Consider the following 12989-nt stretch of genomic DNA (forward strand, 5'->3'; position numbering starts at 1 on the left):
GGTGTTCTCCATAGACAGCAGGGGAATGCAGCCACACTTGCCTGCGCTCCATCCCCTCATCTCATTCCTGTTTATAGGTAGAGACATACTGACAGCAGAAAGCAGGGCTCTAGGTGTAGGGACTCCTGCATATGCCCAGTAAGCCAAAAACTTACCTAGCTAGGGGAGAGCAGGCTCAGTTGGAGGACTTTACCAAGTGTAGCTGCATTCCCTTGCTGTCTACAGAGAACACCTGTTACAGGTAAGCAACTTTGTTTTCCAGCAAACATAAGAATTGCTGCTGCTGGGTCAGACCAGTGGTCCATCATGCCCAGCAGTCTGCTCGTGCGGCGGCCCTTTAGTCAAAGACCAGTGCCCTATTTGAGGCTAGCCTTCCCTGCGCATGTTCTGATTCAGCAGGAACTTATCTAGCCTTTTCTTGAATCCCTGGAGGGTGTTTTCCCCTATAACAGCTTCTGGAAGAGCGTTCCAGATTTCTACCACTCTCTGGGTGAAGAAAAACTTCCTTACGTTTGTACGGAATCTATCCCCTTTTAACTTTAGAGAGTGCCCTATCGGTCTCTCCACCTCGGAGAGGGTGAACAATCTCCCTTTCTCTACTAAGTCTATTCCCTTCAATATCTTGAATGTTTCGATCATGTTCCTTCTCAGTCTCCTTTTTTCAAGGTAGACGAGGCCCAGTTTCTCTAGCCTCACATTGTACGGCAACTCCTCCAGCCCCTTAACCATTTTTGTTGCTCTTCTCTGGACCCTTTCAAGTAGTACTATGTCCTTTTTCATGTACGGCGACCAGTGTTGGATGCAGTATTCCAGGTGGGGATGCACTATGGCCCAGTACAGCGGCATGATAATCTTCTCCGATCTGTTTGTAATCCCCTTCTTAATCATTCCTAGCATTATCCCAAACAGGCAGCCTATTCTCACATAGGGGTGACGTCATCCACGGAGCCCGGATGCGCACAGCCTCTCAAGCAAGCAGACTTGCTTGTAGAAACTCAGAAGTTTCGAGTCTGCCGCACTGCGCATGCGCAAGTGCCTTCCTGCCCAGCACAGGGCGAGTCTCAGTCTGTACTTTGATGCTCTGCGCTGAACTTCTTTCGCTTCGTGCCTTTTCTTTACCACGGTTTGTGTTATTTTCTTTTGCGAATCGCTGTGTCTTTCTTTCTTTTCTGTTGGTTTAAAAAAAAAAGTTTTATTTTTTCATCGGCTGGCTGGCGGGATGGGTCGTGCGCCCGCAACCTGCGGGCTTTGACTTTGCAGTGGCTGTCTTCCCTCCTATGTCCTGGCCAGTCACGGGCTTCAAGAAGTGTAGCCAGTGCCAGCGTGTGATTTCCCTCACGGACCCACACTGCTGGTGTCTTCGTTGTCTCGGGCCTAAGCATAGTCCGAAGTCATGCGCGCGTCATGTCTTCAACCTCGAGCCCTGAAACGTCGTCAGATTCAAGTGGAAAAGCTGTTCAGGATGGACTCTTCAGCAACACCCTCGACCTCGATTTCCTACTCGGTCAAGCAGTCAACAGGGGGCCCTCCTGTTTCCACAATTCCAATCTCGAGTCTCATCAGACCTTCCTCGTTCAGATCGTCTTTGGCCTCGAGTACACTTGCTTTATCTTCCCCTGAGCTTCCCTCAGGTCAGATACCTAAGCAGAAGGTTCCTGCGGTGGTCCTCAAGCTTTCCAAGCATCAATCCTCCAAGTTGAAGCATCCTTCTACCGCCACCTTGGAACCTCTATCCTCAGCAAGTGGTCCAGTGTCAGACTTGGATCCACAATTGCAGGCTTCTCTCCAGACCATGTTAGAGCAGCAATTTGTTCAGTTACTGAGTAAATAAAGTCCTGCCTTAACTCTGCTTCCTGCAGTCCATCCTGGGCAATCAGCAGTCTCCCGCGAGGTCAAGTCCCTGCCTTTGTCTCGAGCTGAGTCTACACACTCTATGCAAGGAGTCGAGTCTTTGCGAGTGTCTGGTCTGGAATCTACACACTCTGTGCAAGGAGTCGAGTCTTTGCGAGTGTCTGGTCTGGAATCCTCACGCTCCATACAAGGAACCGAGTCTTTGGGAGTGCTTCGAGATTCTTCGATCCAAACCACTGAGTCTATGTGGTTTCGATCTATAGCTTCTAGCCCTATATCTAGACAGTTGACCCGCTCCTCTCTTTCCCCTCTTCAACGGTTCTCTTGTCCCATCCCCCTCTTGTTGATTAATCCCCTAACTTCTCTCAACTTGTACTTCATTAATCTTTTGTAAACCACATAGAACTTAACGATACTGCGGTATATAAACTGTTATTATTATTATTCATTCAACAGCAGCACTGCCTGTTTCCAAGGTTAGGGCAAAGTCTCCTTGATCTTACCCGAGACCTACTTCCAGGCAGCACTCTCGTTGTCCATCGAGGCACAGATCTTGTTCCAGAGAAAAGCCTTCCTCGTCCAGGCCTCAGTCTAGACCTTCCAGCTCATCGAGGTCTCCAACTCCTTGATCAAGGTCACCGATTGCAGACCCTGAGGACTCAACTGATTCTAATGCCTCCTCTAAGTCTGTCTATTCCTTGGGTTACCAATACTCCAGAGAGGCTTCGCCTTCGTTCTCCTCTCGAGGTGCCTCAAGGCCATCGAACCCTTCTCGAGGCCATACTCTGGCGGATCAATTGTCCTTCTCCTCCTTCCTTCGTCAAATGGCTGACGACCTGAATCTTAAATTGGACGCTGGTTCTAAATACTCTAAGGAGTATTTAGAAGAAATGTATCTGCCTCAACCTCCTGCAGAGTCACTCAAGCTTCCTCTTAACAGGCTTCTGTCTCAAACTTTCAAACAAAATCTGGAGACTCCTCATGCTATACCTGCTTTTCCAGGCAAGTTGGAATCTAATATAATAAGCCGTGCATGCGTACTCCCTCTGTGTGCGCCGGTTTTCCGTGAGCTGTAGCGACCCGCAGGTAGGAGTGTGCATGCGCGGCTTAGGGTTCTGTTTTTCGGTCTGGCCTGCTCCCTGCTGCTCCTTGCCATATTGTATTTTTTAGTTGAAAGACGCGGCGGTGGCTCCTCTTCACGATCCCCGCCTGCGTCGGACTAGTGTGCTTGCTTTCCCTGTGTGCAGCTTTTCCAGTGGAAACAAAGTGCATAATTTTGATTACACAAACTTTTGTATGTTTTTCCTTGACTCACTCTTACCCTGCCTTGGGCCTGCTTTTGTTATCCATGGACAGAAGTGCATTGTTAAAACAGGGTGAGTACTTTTATCTGCAGGCAAGTTGGGCAGTAGTCAAAACCATGATTTCTGTGGGTAAAATCATTTGCACAAGAGGCTTCCATTATATCCCTCTAAGTTACTATTGAACTCTAGGATGTGTTTCAGCTGGTGTGTTTTCATCAGGAGAAGTAAAACACACCTTACAAACTCACTGGACAGAAAGAGACAGAAATACAGAAAGCGGCTAAGGAGACAGAGAGAGAAAGAAATAAAGACAGACATACACACATATATTAGTGAGGGTCTGGGCAGGGAGAGCGACAGAAAAAAAAGATAGAAAGAAAGATAGACGGAGGGAGAAAGAAAGATAGAAAGAAATAAAGAAAGATAGACGGGGCAGAGAGAGAGACAGAAAGAAAGGAAGAAAGATACAGGGGGCCAGGAAAAAGACAGCACCCGTTAATGTAACGGGCTGAAACACTAGTCGAGGTATAAAACTCTACATTGTAAGGGTTTTGAGAATTCACAACTATCTCACCAATCCCTCCTTGTAGAATCTTCATTGAAGAGGACCCATTCTTCCAGAGTTTATGCCACAGTTTCTGCTGGAAGAGAGGGTAAGTCCATGGACAAGTTTGGCCGTCGCCTTTATCTGAATTCCATGATGGCTTCCAGTGTCCTCAACTATAATTTTGTCTTCACAACTTATTTTAAATTCCTGATTGATCAACATAGACATTTGGAGTTTCAACAACTTACTGCGACCAGGTTACATCTTCTCCAGTCCTCTTATGATGCATTCTAACTTTCTTCTAGGGTCACTGCTTTCTCAGTAGCAATGCGCCACCTGGCCTGGCTACGCACCATTGATATGAACCCCAATCTTCAGAACCGTCTGGCTAATATTTCTTGTGAGGGCAATGACCTCTTTGATGAATCCATAGAGGCTGCCACCAAGAAGTTGTCTGAGCATGAAAAATCTTTTGCTTCAGTTGTCAGACCAAAGCCCAAGCCAGCTCCTGCAAAACCTTCTCAACCTCTTCCATCCTTCCAGAGGTGTTATCCTCTAAGGACAGCTCCTTACACTCGAGCACCCCAAGAAACAACAGCAGCAAAAGCAACAGAAACCTCAGCCTTCTGCACCTAAGGCTGAACAGCCTTTTTGACTGTCTCAAACAGCGCATAGCATCCATCATTCTGCCTCTGTCCTCCCTTCCCTCCATAGGAGATCGTCTCCATCATTTTTACCATTGATGGGAGACCATTGCATCTGACCTCTGGGTGCTGTCAATAATCAGAGAAAGATACTCTCTTCATTTCACTCAGGTTCCACCAGAGCTTCCTCCAAAAGAGTATCCTTCCAATCCATCCCAGACCGCCCTTCTTCAGGAAGCTCCATCTCTACTTCATCTCCGTGCCATCGAGGAAGTTGCTCTGGAACAGCAAAGCAAGGGGTTTTATTCCCGTTACTTCCTAGTTCCAAAGAAGACAGGCGACCCATTCTGGATCTCAGGGCTCTCAACAAATTTTTAGTCAAAGAAAAATTTTGAATGCTGTCCCTGGCATCCCTTTATCCCCTTCTAGATCAGAATGATTGGTTATGTTCTCTAGATCTCATGGAGGCTTACACTCACATTCCCATTCATCCGGCCTCACGTCAATTCCTCAGATTTCGGGTGAGGAATTTTCATTATCAGTACAGAGTGCTATCCTTTGGCCTGGCATCATCTCCCAGAGTGTTCATCAATTGCCTAGTGGTAGCAGCAGCTCTAAGGAACCATGGTCTTCAGGTGTTTCCCTATCTAGACGACAGGCTCATCAAAGATTAAACATCGCAGGGGGTTATTGTAGCGACCAATGGACTACGTGGTTCCTAAAAAGCTTGGGATTCGAAATCAACTTTCCCATATCCCAACTTCAGCCCTCTCAGAATCTACAGTTCATCGGGGCTGTTCTGGACACTATCCAACTCAGAGCATTCCTTCCTCAACAACATCTGGATGCTCTTCAGCTCTGTCACAAAGTGTCTTCCCGCTCTTCACTCTCAGCGAGACACATGATGGTAATACTAGGTCACATGGCCTCGACAGTTCACGTGACTCCTTTTGTCAGACTTCACCTCAGAATTCCTCAGTGGACCCTGGCATCTCAGTGGACACAGGCTTGCTAACCACTCTCCCGACACATTACAGTCACTCCTTCGTTGAGACAGTCTCTCCGCTGGTGGATGCTCTCTTCCAATCTCTCCAGAGGTTTACTGTTTCAGATGCCACCTCATCAGAAGGTCCTCAATTTAGATTCCTCGACCTACGCTTGGGGGACTCACCTCGACGGTCTCCGTACTCAAGGCCATTGGTCCAGCAAGGATTGTCGGTATCATATCAATCTGTTGGAACTCAGAGCTATTTTCAATGCTCTCAAAGCTTTTCAACATCTTCTTCACGACCAAGTAGTCCTCATTTGAACAGACAACCAAGTCGCCATGTATTATGTCAACAAGCAGGGAGGAACAGGATCTCTCCTTCTTTGCCAAGAAGCTCTGAAGGTTTGGGATTGGGCAATCCTTCACAACACCTTCTTGAAAGCTATCTACATTCAAGGAGAGAAATACTGTCTGGCGGACAAATTGAGTTGTCTTCTGTAACCTCACGATAGGGTCTCTTACGCTGGCCAAGGCACCGGGACCGGACGGGACTTAGTGGCAAGTGGCTTAGTCGGATATGTAATGCGGCAGTAGGAGTGATAGGTCACTTTCCCGAGAATTTGGCTCATATTGTACTGCTGCCAAAGCCGGGGAAGGAGCCCGAATTGGTGGGTACCTTCCGACCCATCTCCCTCTTGGATCAGGATATTAAATTGTTGGCTTTGACGTTGGCGCTACGTCTCAATTGTTTCTTGCCAGATCTGATCCACCCGGATCAGGTGGGCTTTGTACCTGGACGTTATGCGTCAATGAATTTGGTCAAAGTGTTGGGGGCAATCCATGAACATAAGGGTAAGGGGGGTCAATCTGCAGTGGCGGCATTAGATACGGAAAAGGCGTTTGATAGTGTTTCTTGGGAGTACTTATTTCAGGTCCTGGAAGGATTCAGTTTCATGGGGAGGCAGGGGGAGGGGTTGGATTGGATCAGAGCGATGTATACCCATCCCCGGGCTAGGCTGCTTATCAATGGGAGTCTGACAGATGTGTTTGAGCTGCAGCGGGAGACTCGACAGGGTTGTCCGCTATCCCCACTATTGTTTCTCTTGGCTATTGAGCCTTTGGCCCTTAAGATATGGCAGTCTCCCAGTGTTCGGGGAATTTGGGTGGGAGGGCGGGAATGCAAAATCAGTCTGTTTGCGGACGATATTTTACTCTATTTGGAACAGGTTCACATTCATTTGGTGGCAGCGTTGGCGCTTGTTCAGGATTTTGGGGCACTTTCGGGCCTGCAGGTTAACTGCAGTAAGTCTGAGGTTTTTGCTCTTGGCTGGAGGCCCAGTAGAGCTGTGACATGCCTTGCTCCCGAGCACAAACTCTACCACGTTTTACTCCATGAACATCCTTCACCATCTTGATGCCATTGGGAAATTGTGCCAGGTGTGGCAGGACCTTCCTTTGGGCCTACTGAGATGAGTAGCTTTGGTAAAAATAGTCATGCTTCTTAAATTACTCTACCCTCTCCAGATGGTGCCGCCCTGACTTCGTCGCCAGGATGAACTTCGCTTTCAATCACTAACCTCCCGGTTTATTTCGCGGTCCAAAGCTCTTCAAGTAGCTTTGGCTAAGCTGAAGTTGGCTAAGGGGGCTGGTGGGTAGAATGTCCCAGATGTACGCTTATATAATGTTGCCGCCCTTTTGCAGTGGATCCATGAGGGTTATACGGGGCATGCGCGCTACTTCCCTCAAGGGGGGGGGCAGAGGGGTTGAGTCAACCCTTTCAGTTTTTTCATTTACTCCACTCTCAACCGGACCACGCTGTTCGCTCCGGGGGCCGCTCTGGGTTTCTGATGCCTTTTTGGAAGGCGTGGCAGTGGTTGCGCCCCCGACAGTGCCTCCCATCAGCAGTTTCTCCCTTTCTGTTGTTTGAGGGCAATTCGGAATTTCTGCCCAGTTGGGGACGGTCGATATTCCGGGAGTGGGCACACCGAGGTTGCGATCTATGGCACAATTGCTGGCACTATCAGAGGATTCCTTTCCCTCATTTCAGCAGATCCAGGTGACATGGGTCATACCCCATAAGTACCTGTTTTCCTTCCTTCAGCTTCGTCATTACTGGACAACTACCCAACAGACCTGTGGACCAGATCTTTGCGGCTACTCCGTCTGTGTCAATTGGCTGTCCCACTGGTATGGTGTCCTGCAGCTCTCTACCTGGGTCCCTAGGATGTGCAAATTATGGGAGAGCTGGAAGGGGGATTTGGGCCAGAACCTCTCTGATCCCCAGTTCCTGGATTGTTTCCGGAACCTTTATCTCTTGTCTAAGTCGGCTGACTATCAGGAAATCCAGTACAAAATCCTACATAGGGCTTACCTCATGAGACATAGGGAGGCACAGATTAGATTGTGGAACAGCAATCTTTGTATTAAGTGTAAAAGTAAGCCTGGTACCTATCTTCATTCATTCCTTGAGTGCATGGAGCTTACCATTTGGCAGGGGCTTTTGGGCCTCCTTGATGCTGTTCTTCACAGACCTAAAGAGTGGGATTATGGCACCCTCCTGGGCCTACAGGGCTCGCTGCAGGAGCAGGGTTTCTCTTCTCCTCAATGTAGATTCATCCTGGTGGCGAAAAAATTGATTCTGACCTACTGGACTTCTGAGGACCCTACCCCTGCTGCTCAATGGCGGGCCAAACTGAGAGAGATAACACAATTTGAGATCCGCTGATATGATAAATCTCAACACCTAGACATGAGGCATTATGTTACTTTGTGTGAGAGTCTGCTTGATCTCTTGACTCCTTAGTCCATCTTTAAGCGCTTTGTTTTGTTCTCTGGGATTCTCTGATGGTGGCACCTTTGTGTCTCCCTACCTGCACTCCGAGGGGGGGGGGGGTTGGGATTCGTGGGGGTCGTATGCATGGGCTGTTTGTTGAGTTGGTTGTGGTGTGTTTGCAGTGTGTTTGTTGTGAAGGTGTTTGGCTTACTGTTTGCTTGAATGAGTGTTGGGCATTTATAATACAAAAACTTATGGCTTATAGTCTAGCTTGGCTTTGTACTAGTCGCAGGCTTTGTGGGTCGGGGTTGCCCTGCTGTTTCCTTTTGCTGGACATTGAACTGCTTCTCGCTGGACTTCCCTGTCTTGGGGAGGCTTGTACCTGCTGATCTTACTGTTGCTCTTCTTGCTCTTCCTATATTGTTCTTGTTAATTTGCTGATTGTACTTACCTGTCTGGACTGTTTGACATTCTCAATAAAAATATATTTAAAAAAAAAAAAAAAGAAATCTGGAACGCTCTTCCGAAGGCTGTCATAGGGGAAAGCACCCTTTAGGGATTCAAGAAAAGGTTGGATAAGTTCCTACTGGAACATAACATACGCAGGTAAGGCTAGACTCAAATAGAGCACTGGTCTTTGATCTAAGGGCCACCGCATGAGCGGACTGCTGGGCACAATGGATCACTGGTTTGACCCAGCAGCGGCAAATCTTATGTTCTGTGTCCAAAAGCACTCCCTCCCTTTTGTGTCCCAAGTTTGTACCTCCTTCTCTCTAGCCTTTGTCCCAAGTTTGTGCCTCTCTCTTGTCCCAACATGCTCCCTCCTTTATCCCAAGTTCATGCCCCTTGTCCTTGGGCCTAATGTGCGCTTGCTTGCTCCCTCCTTTCTGTGGCCCAATAGTTCCGTGCCTCCCCTCCTGCTAGACTGCACCGGAGCCGTCCAAGTCAGTCGCCTCCTTCCTGCCTTCCAGTCACACTTTCTTCTTGGCAGGGCCGTAGGCGTACATGTGCATGTGGCTGACCTGGAATCCTTCCCTCCGACGTCAGCTCTGACATCCAAGGGAAAGCTTCCAGGTTGGCTGCGGATGGCATGTTGGGAGTGCTGCATGCTGCTTTGTGAAGGGATCGAATGCAGCTGTAGAGCAGGAAAAGGAGGTGCACTACTTAGTAATTTGAGTCCTTCAAGGTGCTTCCATCCCAACGGGATTCCCGCCGTCCATGTTCCTGTGCAGCTCTCTAATTGACATTCTTCTGCAACAACTTGCAACCAGGGGATGCACCTGGGGATATTCACCTATCATACAGACTCCTGTATGTATTAACAGAAGATTGTTCAGGTAAGAACCTAATCTTTCATTATTTGTATTTGGCTGCATAATAAATGCTATTTGGTATAACTTTAAACCCATAATCAAATTGAGTGGGAGTTTAAATGTTTATTTTTCAGGTAACTGAGTTAACGATTGCACATTTTAGATGCATCTTCCATGCAAGCTTTAGAAAATTAGTGTGTTAAATAATCAGTTGCTCTCTCGGTTGGCTTTTCACTGTAGACAGAAACCCCCTTCCCCCAGAAATGCCTTTGGAAGGGATAAGTTTTTGAAAAGCATCTTAAGTTGCTGTTTCTCCTCTTGGCCAGTAGTTGGGAATGATTTCACACTTGCTTACATCTTTCTCCTCCAGATTCACCATTTTAAGAGTCAGAATGTGATTGGCATAGCTGCAGAGGGCTTGAATCTCTGTCGAAATGGAAAGCTTTTATGGCTTCAGGTAAACATGCAAAGGATGTTAATTGCTTCTTTAGTTTACTTTAGGGGAAGTTTAAAGGTTTTAGGCCCCAATTCACAAAAGATTTCAAGTAAGACTTGCAAGGAAACCATCCTCCTGGACAACAAAATAAAAGCCTACAGTAGCCTGCCTCAACTGGACCATTGAAAGATATCAGAACCAGAAATTACAAAATGCCTTATTTTAACTACATAACTAAATATTGTAAGATTTACTTTATGAAACTAAAATCTGCTAACATAAGAATTGCCACACTGGAACAGACTGAAGGTCCATCAAGTGTCCAACCCAGGTCCTAAGTACCTAGCTAGATCCCAAGTAGTAAACAGTGGATTTCCCCAAGCCATCTCAATAATGGCCTTTGGATTTCTCTTTTAGGAAATGATCCAAACCTTTTTTAAACCCCACTAAGCTAACTGATTTCTTGTACAATCCCACTCCATTCCTGGACAAGTGGGTTATGCATCCCATGTTGCAAGACTGCTTGGGATCTAGCTTTGTTTTTGACCTGGGTAGCTACTGTTGGAAACAGAAAACTGGGCTTGATGGACCTTTGGTCTGTCCCAGAATGGCAATTCTTATGTTCTTAAGCCTCATTTGCATAGTTTGTTTTTGACCCTCGTTACCTCAGGACTTCCCTCTGGTCTCCAATTGCTTTCCTACAAGTGAGACAGTACTGCCTGAGCCTGAGTCGAACTGTGGGACAGTATATATTGCCGCAACGAAGACTGTGGCAGAGAAAAAACCAGCACCAAACCTGCTATCTTTTCTGCTCGTGTTTAATTTTTCTTCGATTCAGTTTTTTTACATGACTTCATGTCTTCATGCTGCAGAAGTTCCCCTCAGGGACAGCTCTGGCTGCAGGAGATTGCAGACTTTATGGGTAAATTCTGCTTCCATGAGGTTGGCTTCCCTGTCGTGCTCTTTCTAGACAGCCTGCACTTTCTGATCAAGGCTCAGGGACCGTTCCCTTTGAGCAGGGACCTTACCAAACTCTGCCCTTAGTTGCCTGGGAATAATAACAGTTGCACAAATATTTTCCAATCGGTTATTTTTTATTCGTTTTGGCATAAACAACTTTCGTTAGGCATTCGTGCAAGGAGATATAAAGCCAGGCATGTTAAAGTACATCTCTCCTAGCAAATATAATCTCAAAGAACTCCTGCCACAAGGTTTCCGTATATATTTTTGTAATGCTTAGTATGACATCACACTTGTCAACCAATCAGCCAACAGAGGTATGAACAAAGAAAATTCCTTTTAACATAGTTAAAGTTTTACAAATCATATTTTTGTTTACATCAATTTCTGAATGCGCAACACATTATAACATACCCAATAGACGCTTTGTCATTCGCAAAAAGTTTAAAACAAACCAGCCTTCTGACCAAGACTCAGTAATGCTGACAGATTCAAATTTCACGACACACATTCCTAAGTGGGCCACAAGACCCCTTCCTTCACAGCTACAGACTGAAGAGAGTTTCTATGATAGGCTAGCTGAAAGGTCAGATAGGTCAGACTATAGATGTGGTACTTTTCAGACTTTCTCCTTTAAATTTCTTGAATCTTATATATGTAAAACATTTGAAATTAAATACAAATCATTCTATCACACATCATTCTCACACATAGGGATTCCTTCACCCATATACAAGCAACACTCATATTTCATTCCTGATCAATACTGCATTCAAAACCTATTCAAGAAAGATTTTCTTCTATACCCAGCATTGGAATGCCAGGACCATCTGTTAATATTTAAGCCATGAGGTCTCTCATATTCCCCCTAGGCATAGCCGTCCATACAAAGAACACTAGAATCACAGGCCTTTTATAGGCGGGAAAACTTCAGTATTTTTCCCCCCAAGAAGAAGAGACACAAAGAAAGACAGAAGCCAACATGGAGGAAGATTAATACAAAATGGAATCGTCAATACCTCTAGAAGTATGTTACGCATTAACTGACTTCCCCAAAGATTTGGCTTAATAGCAAAATACATAAAGAGAATATTATTATGCTTTTCCTTATCTATAGTGTTTTTCTGGCCTTAACTGAAATCCATATTCAGATTGTTATTCACCAACTTTTTGTACGCTTCTATTGGGCGTGGCCTTAACTTTCACATATGCTTCTATCTAGTTTTACCCAGAACCACACTTAAAGCAGGTGTTAAATGTAGAAAACACTCCACAAACACATTTTGCACACTGTCCATGCTATTGCCCCTTATAGCACCCCTACCAGCCAGCAAACGCCACTACTACTCACCTTGGAAAATGGCTCACACCAGATTTGTTCCTAGTTAATTTAAGCGCATGCTCCATGACTCCGTGGAGGTGTGTCTGGGATTGGGGCTGACTGCGTTCCTCTGACAGGTTGTGTGTGTGGTATGCCCCAAGAGTGGTGGAGGTCTCGGGCCATAGTGTTGGGCTGAAGGGGCAGTCAGAAGACCAGTAGTCCAGGTTACAAGGCTTGTTGAGGCAGAGAATCTCCCTGTATGCTGCTTCAGCTTCCTTAACTGCAGCTCCCAGCACAGCATGGCACAGGGCTGACATCCAGTCACAGTGATTGGGGGGGTCTCCAAAAATAGTTTGGATGTTAGCCCTAGGCCCCCCTCCTAAAATCACTGTCTTTTGAGGTTTCTCTGCTTTTCCCGGGCTATTTGGCTTTGAAAATCACTACTGCTGCAGTCATCTTGGATTTTCCTGATTTGAATTTAAAGTTATTTTTTGTCTCTTTAAACTTTGTTTTTGCAAGAAAACTACTCAAATGGACTCCTCAGTGCAGGATACTTTGGATTCATGCCCCGTTTGCAGTAGATGGCTGTCTGGAGAGCAACCACATAACAACACTGGGTATGTTATCAATGTTTTCTAATTTTTCATTACGAGTTCATGTTAGGAATTCAGATATCCACTTTATCAATAGACACAGGTGGTCGGATTCTTCATAATTCCTAGTGTCGTTTTCCACTATTTATCATTTATTTATTATTTCATATGTTTAATATATATTATAAAATAATGGACTTAGCTTTATTCAAAGTTCATTCCCCTTCCTGATGCGTTTCGTCTAACTTTCTCAAGGTCG

At 46.0% G+C, this 12989-nt stretch overlaps 1 protein-coding gene across 5 annotated transcripts in view; it reads left to right on the forward strand.

The window, feature by feature from the left end:
* The window catches only part of EXD1 (exonuclease 3'-5' domain containing 1), a 172490-nt gene that overhangs the window by 63014 nt on the left and 96487 nt on the right, over nt 1-12989 (forward strand). For all 5 annotated transcript variants that reach the window (XM_033952674.1, XM_033952673.1, XM_033952676.1 and 2 more), the window contains one exon: nt 9791-9877. In XM_033952674.1, the coding sequence (XP_033808565.1) occupies nt 9791-9877 (87 nt within the window). The remainder of the gene's footprint in view (nt 1-9790; nt 9878-12989) is intronic.

The sequence above is a fragment of the Geotrypetes seraphini genome, chromosome 7, assembly GCF_902459505.1.
Source record: "Geotrypetes seraphini chromosome 7, aGeoSer1.1, whole genome shotgun sequence".
Lineage (NCBI taxonomy): Eukaryota > Metazoa > Chordata > Amphibia > Gymnophiona > Dermophiidae > Geotrypetes > Geotrypetes seraphini.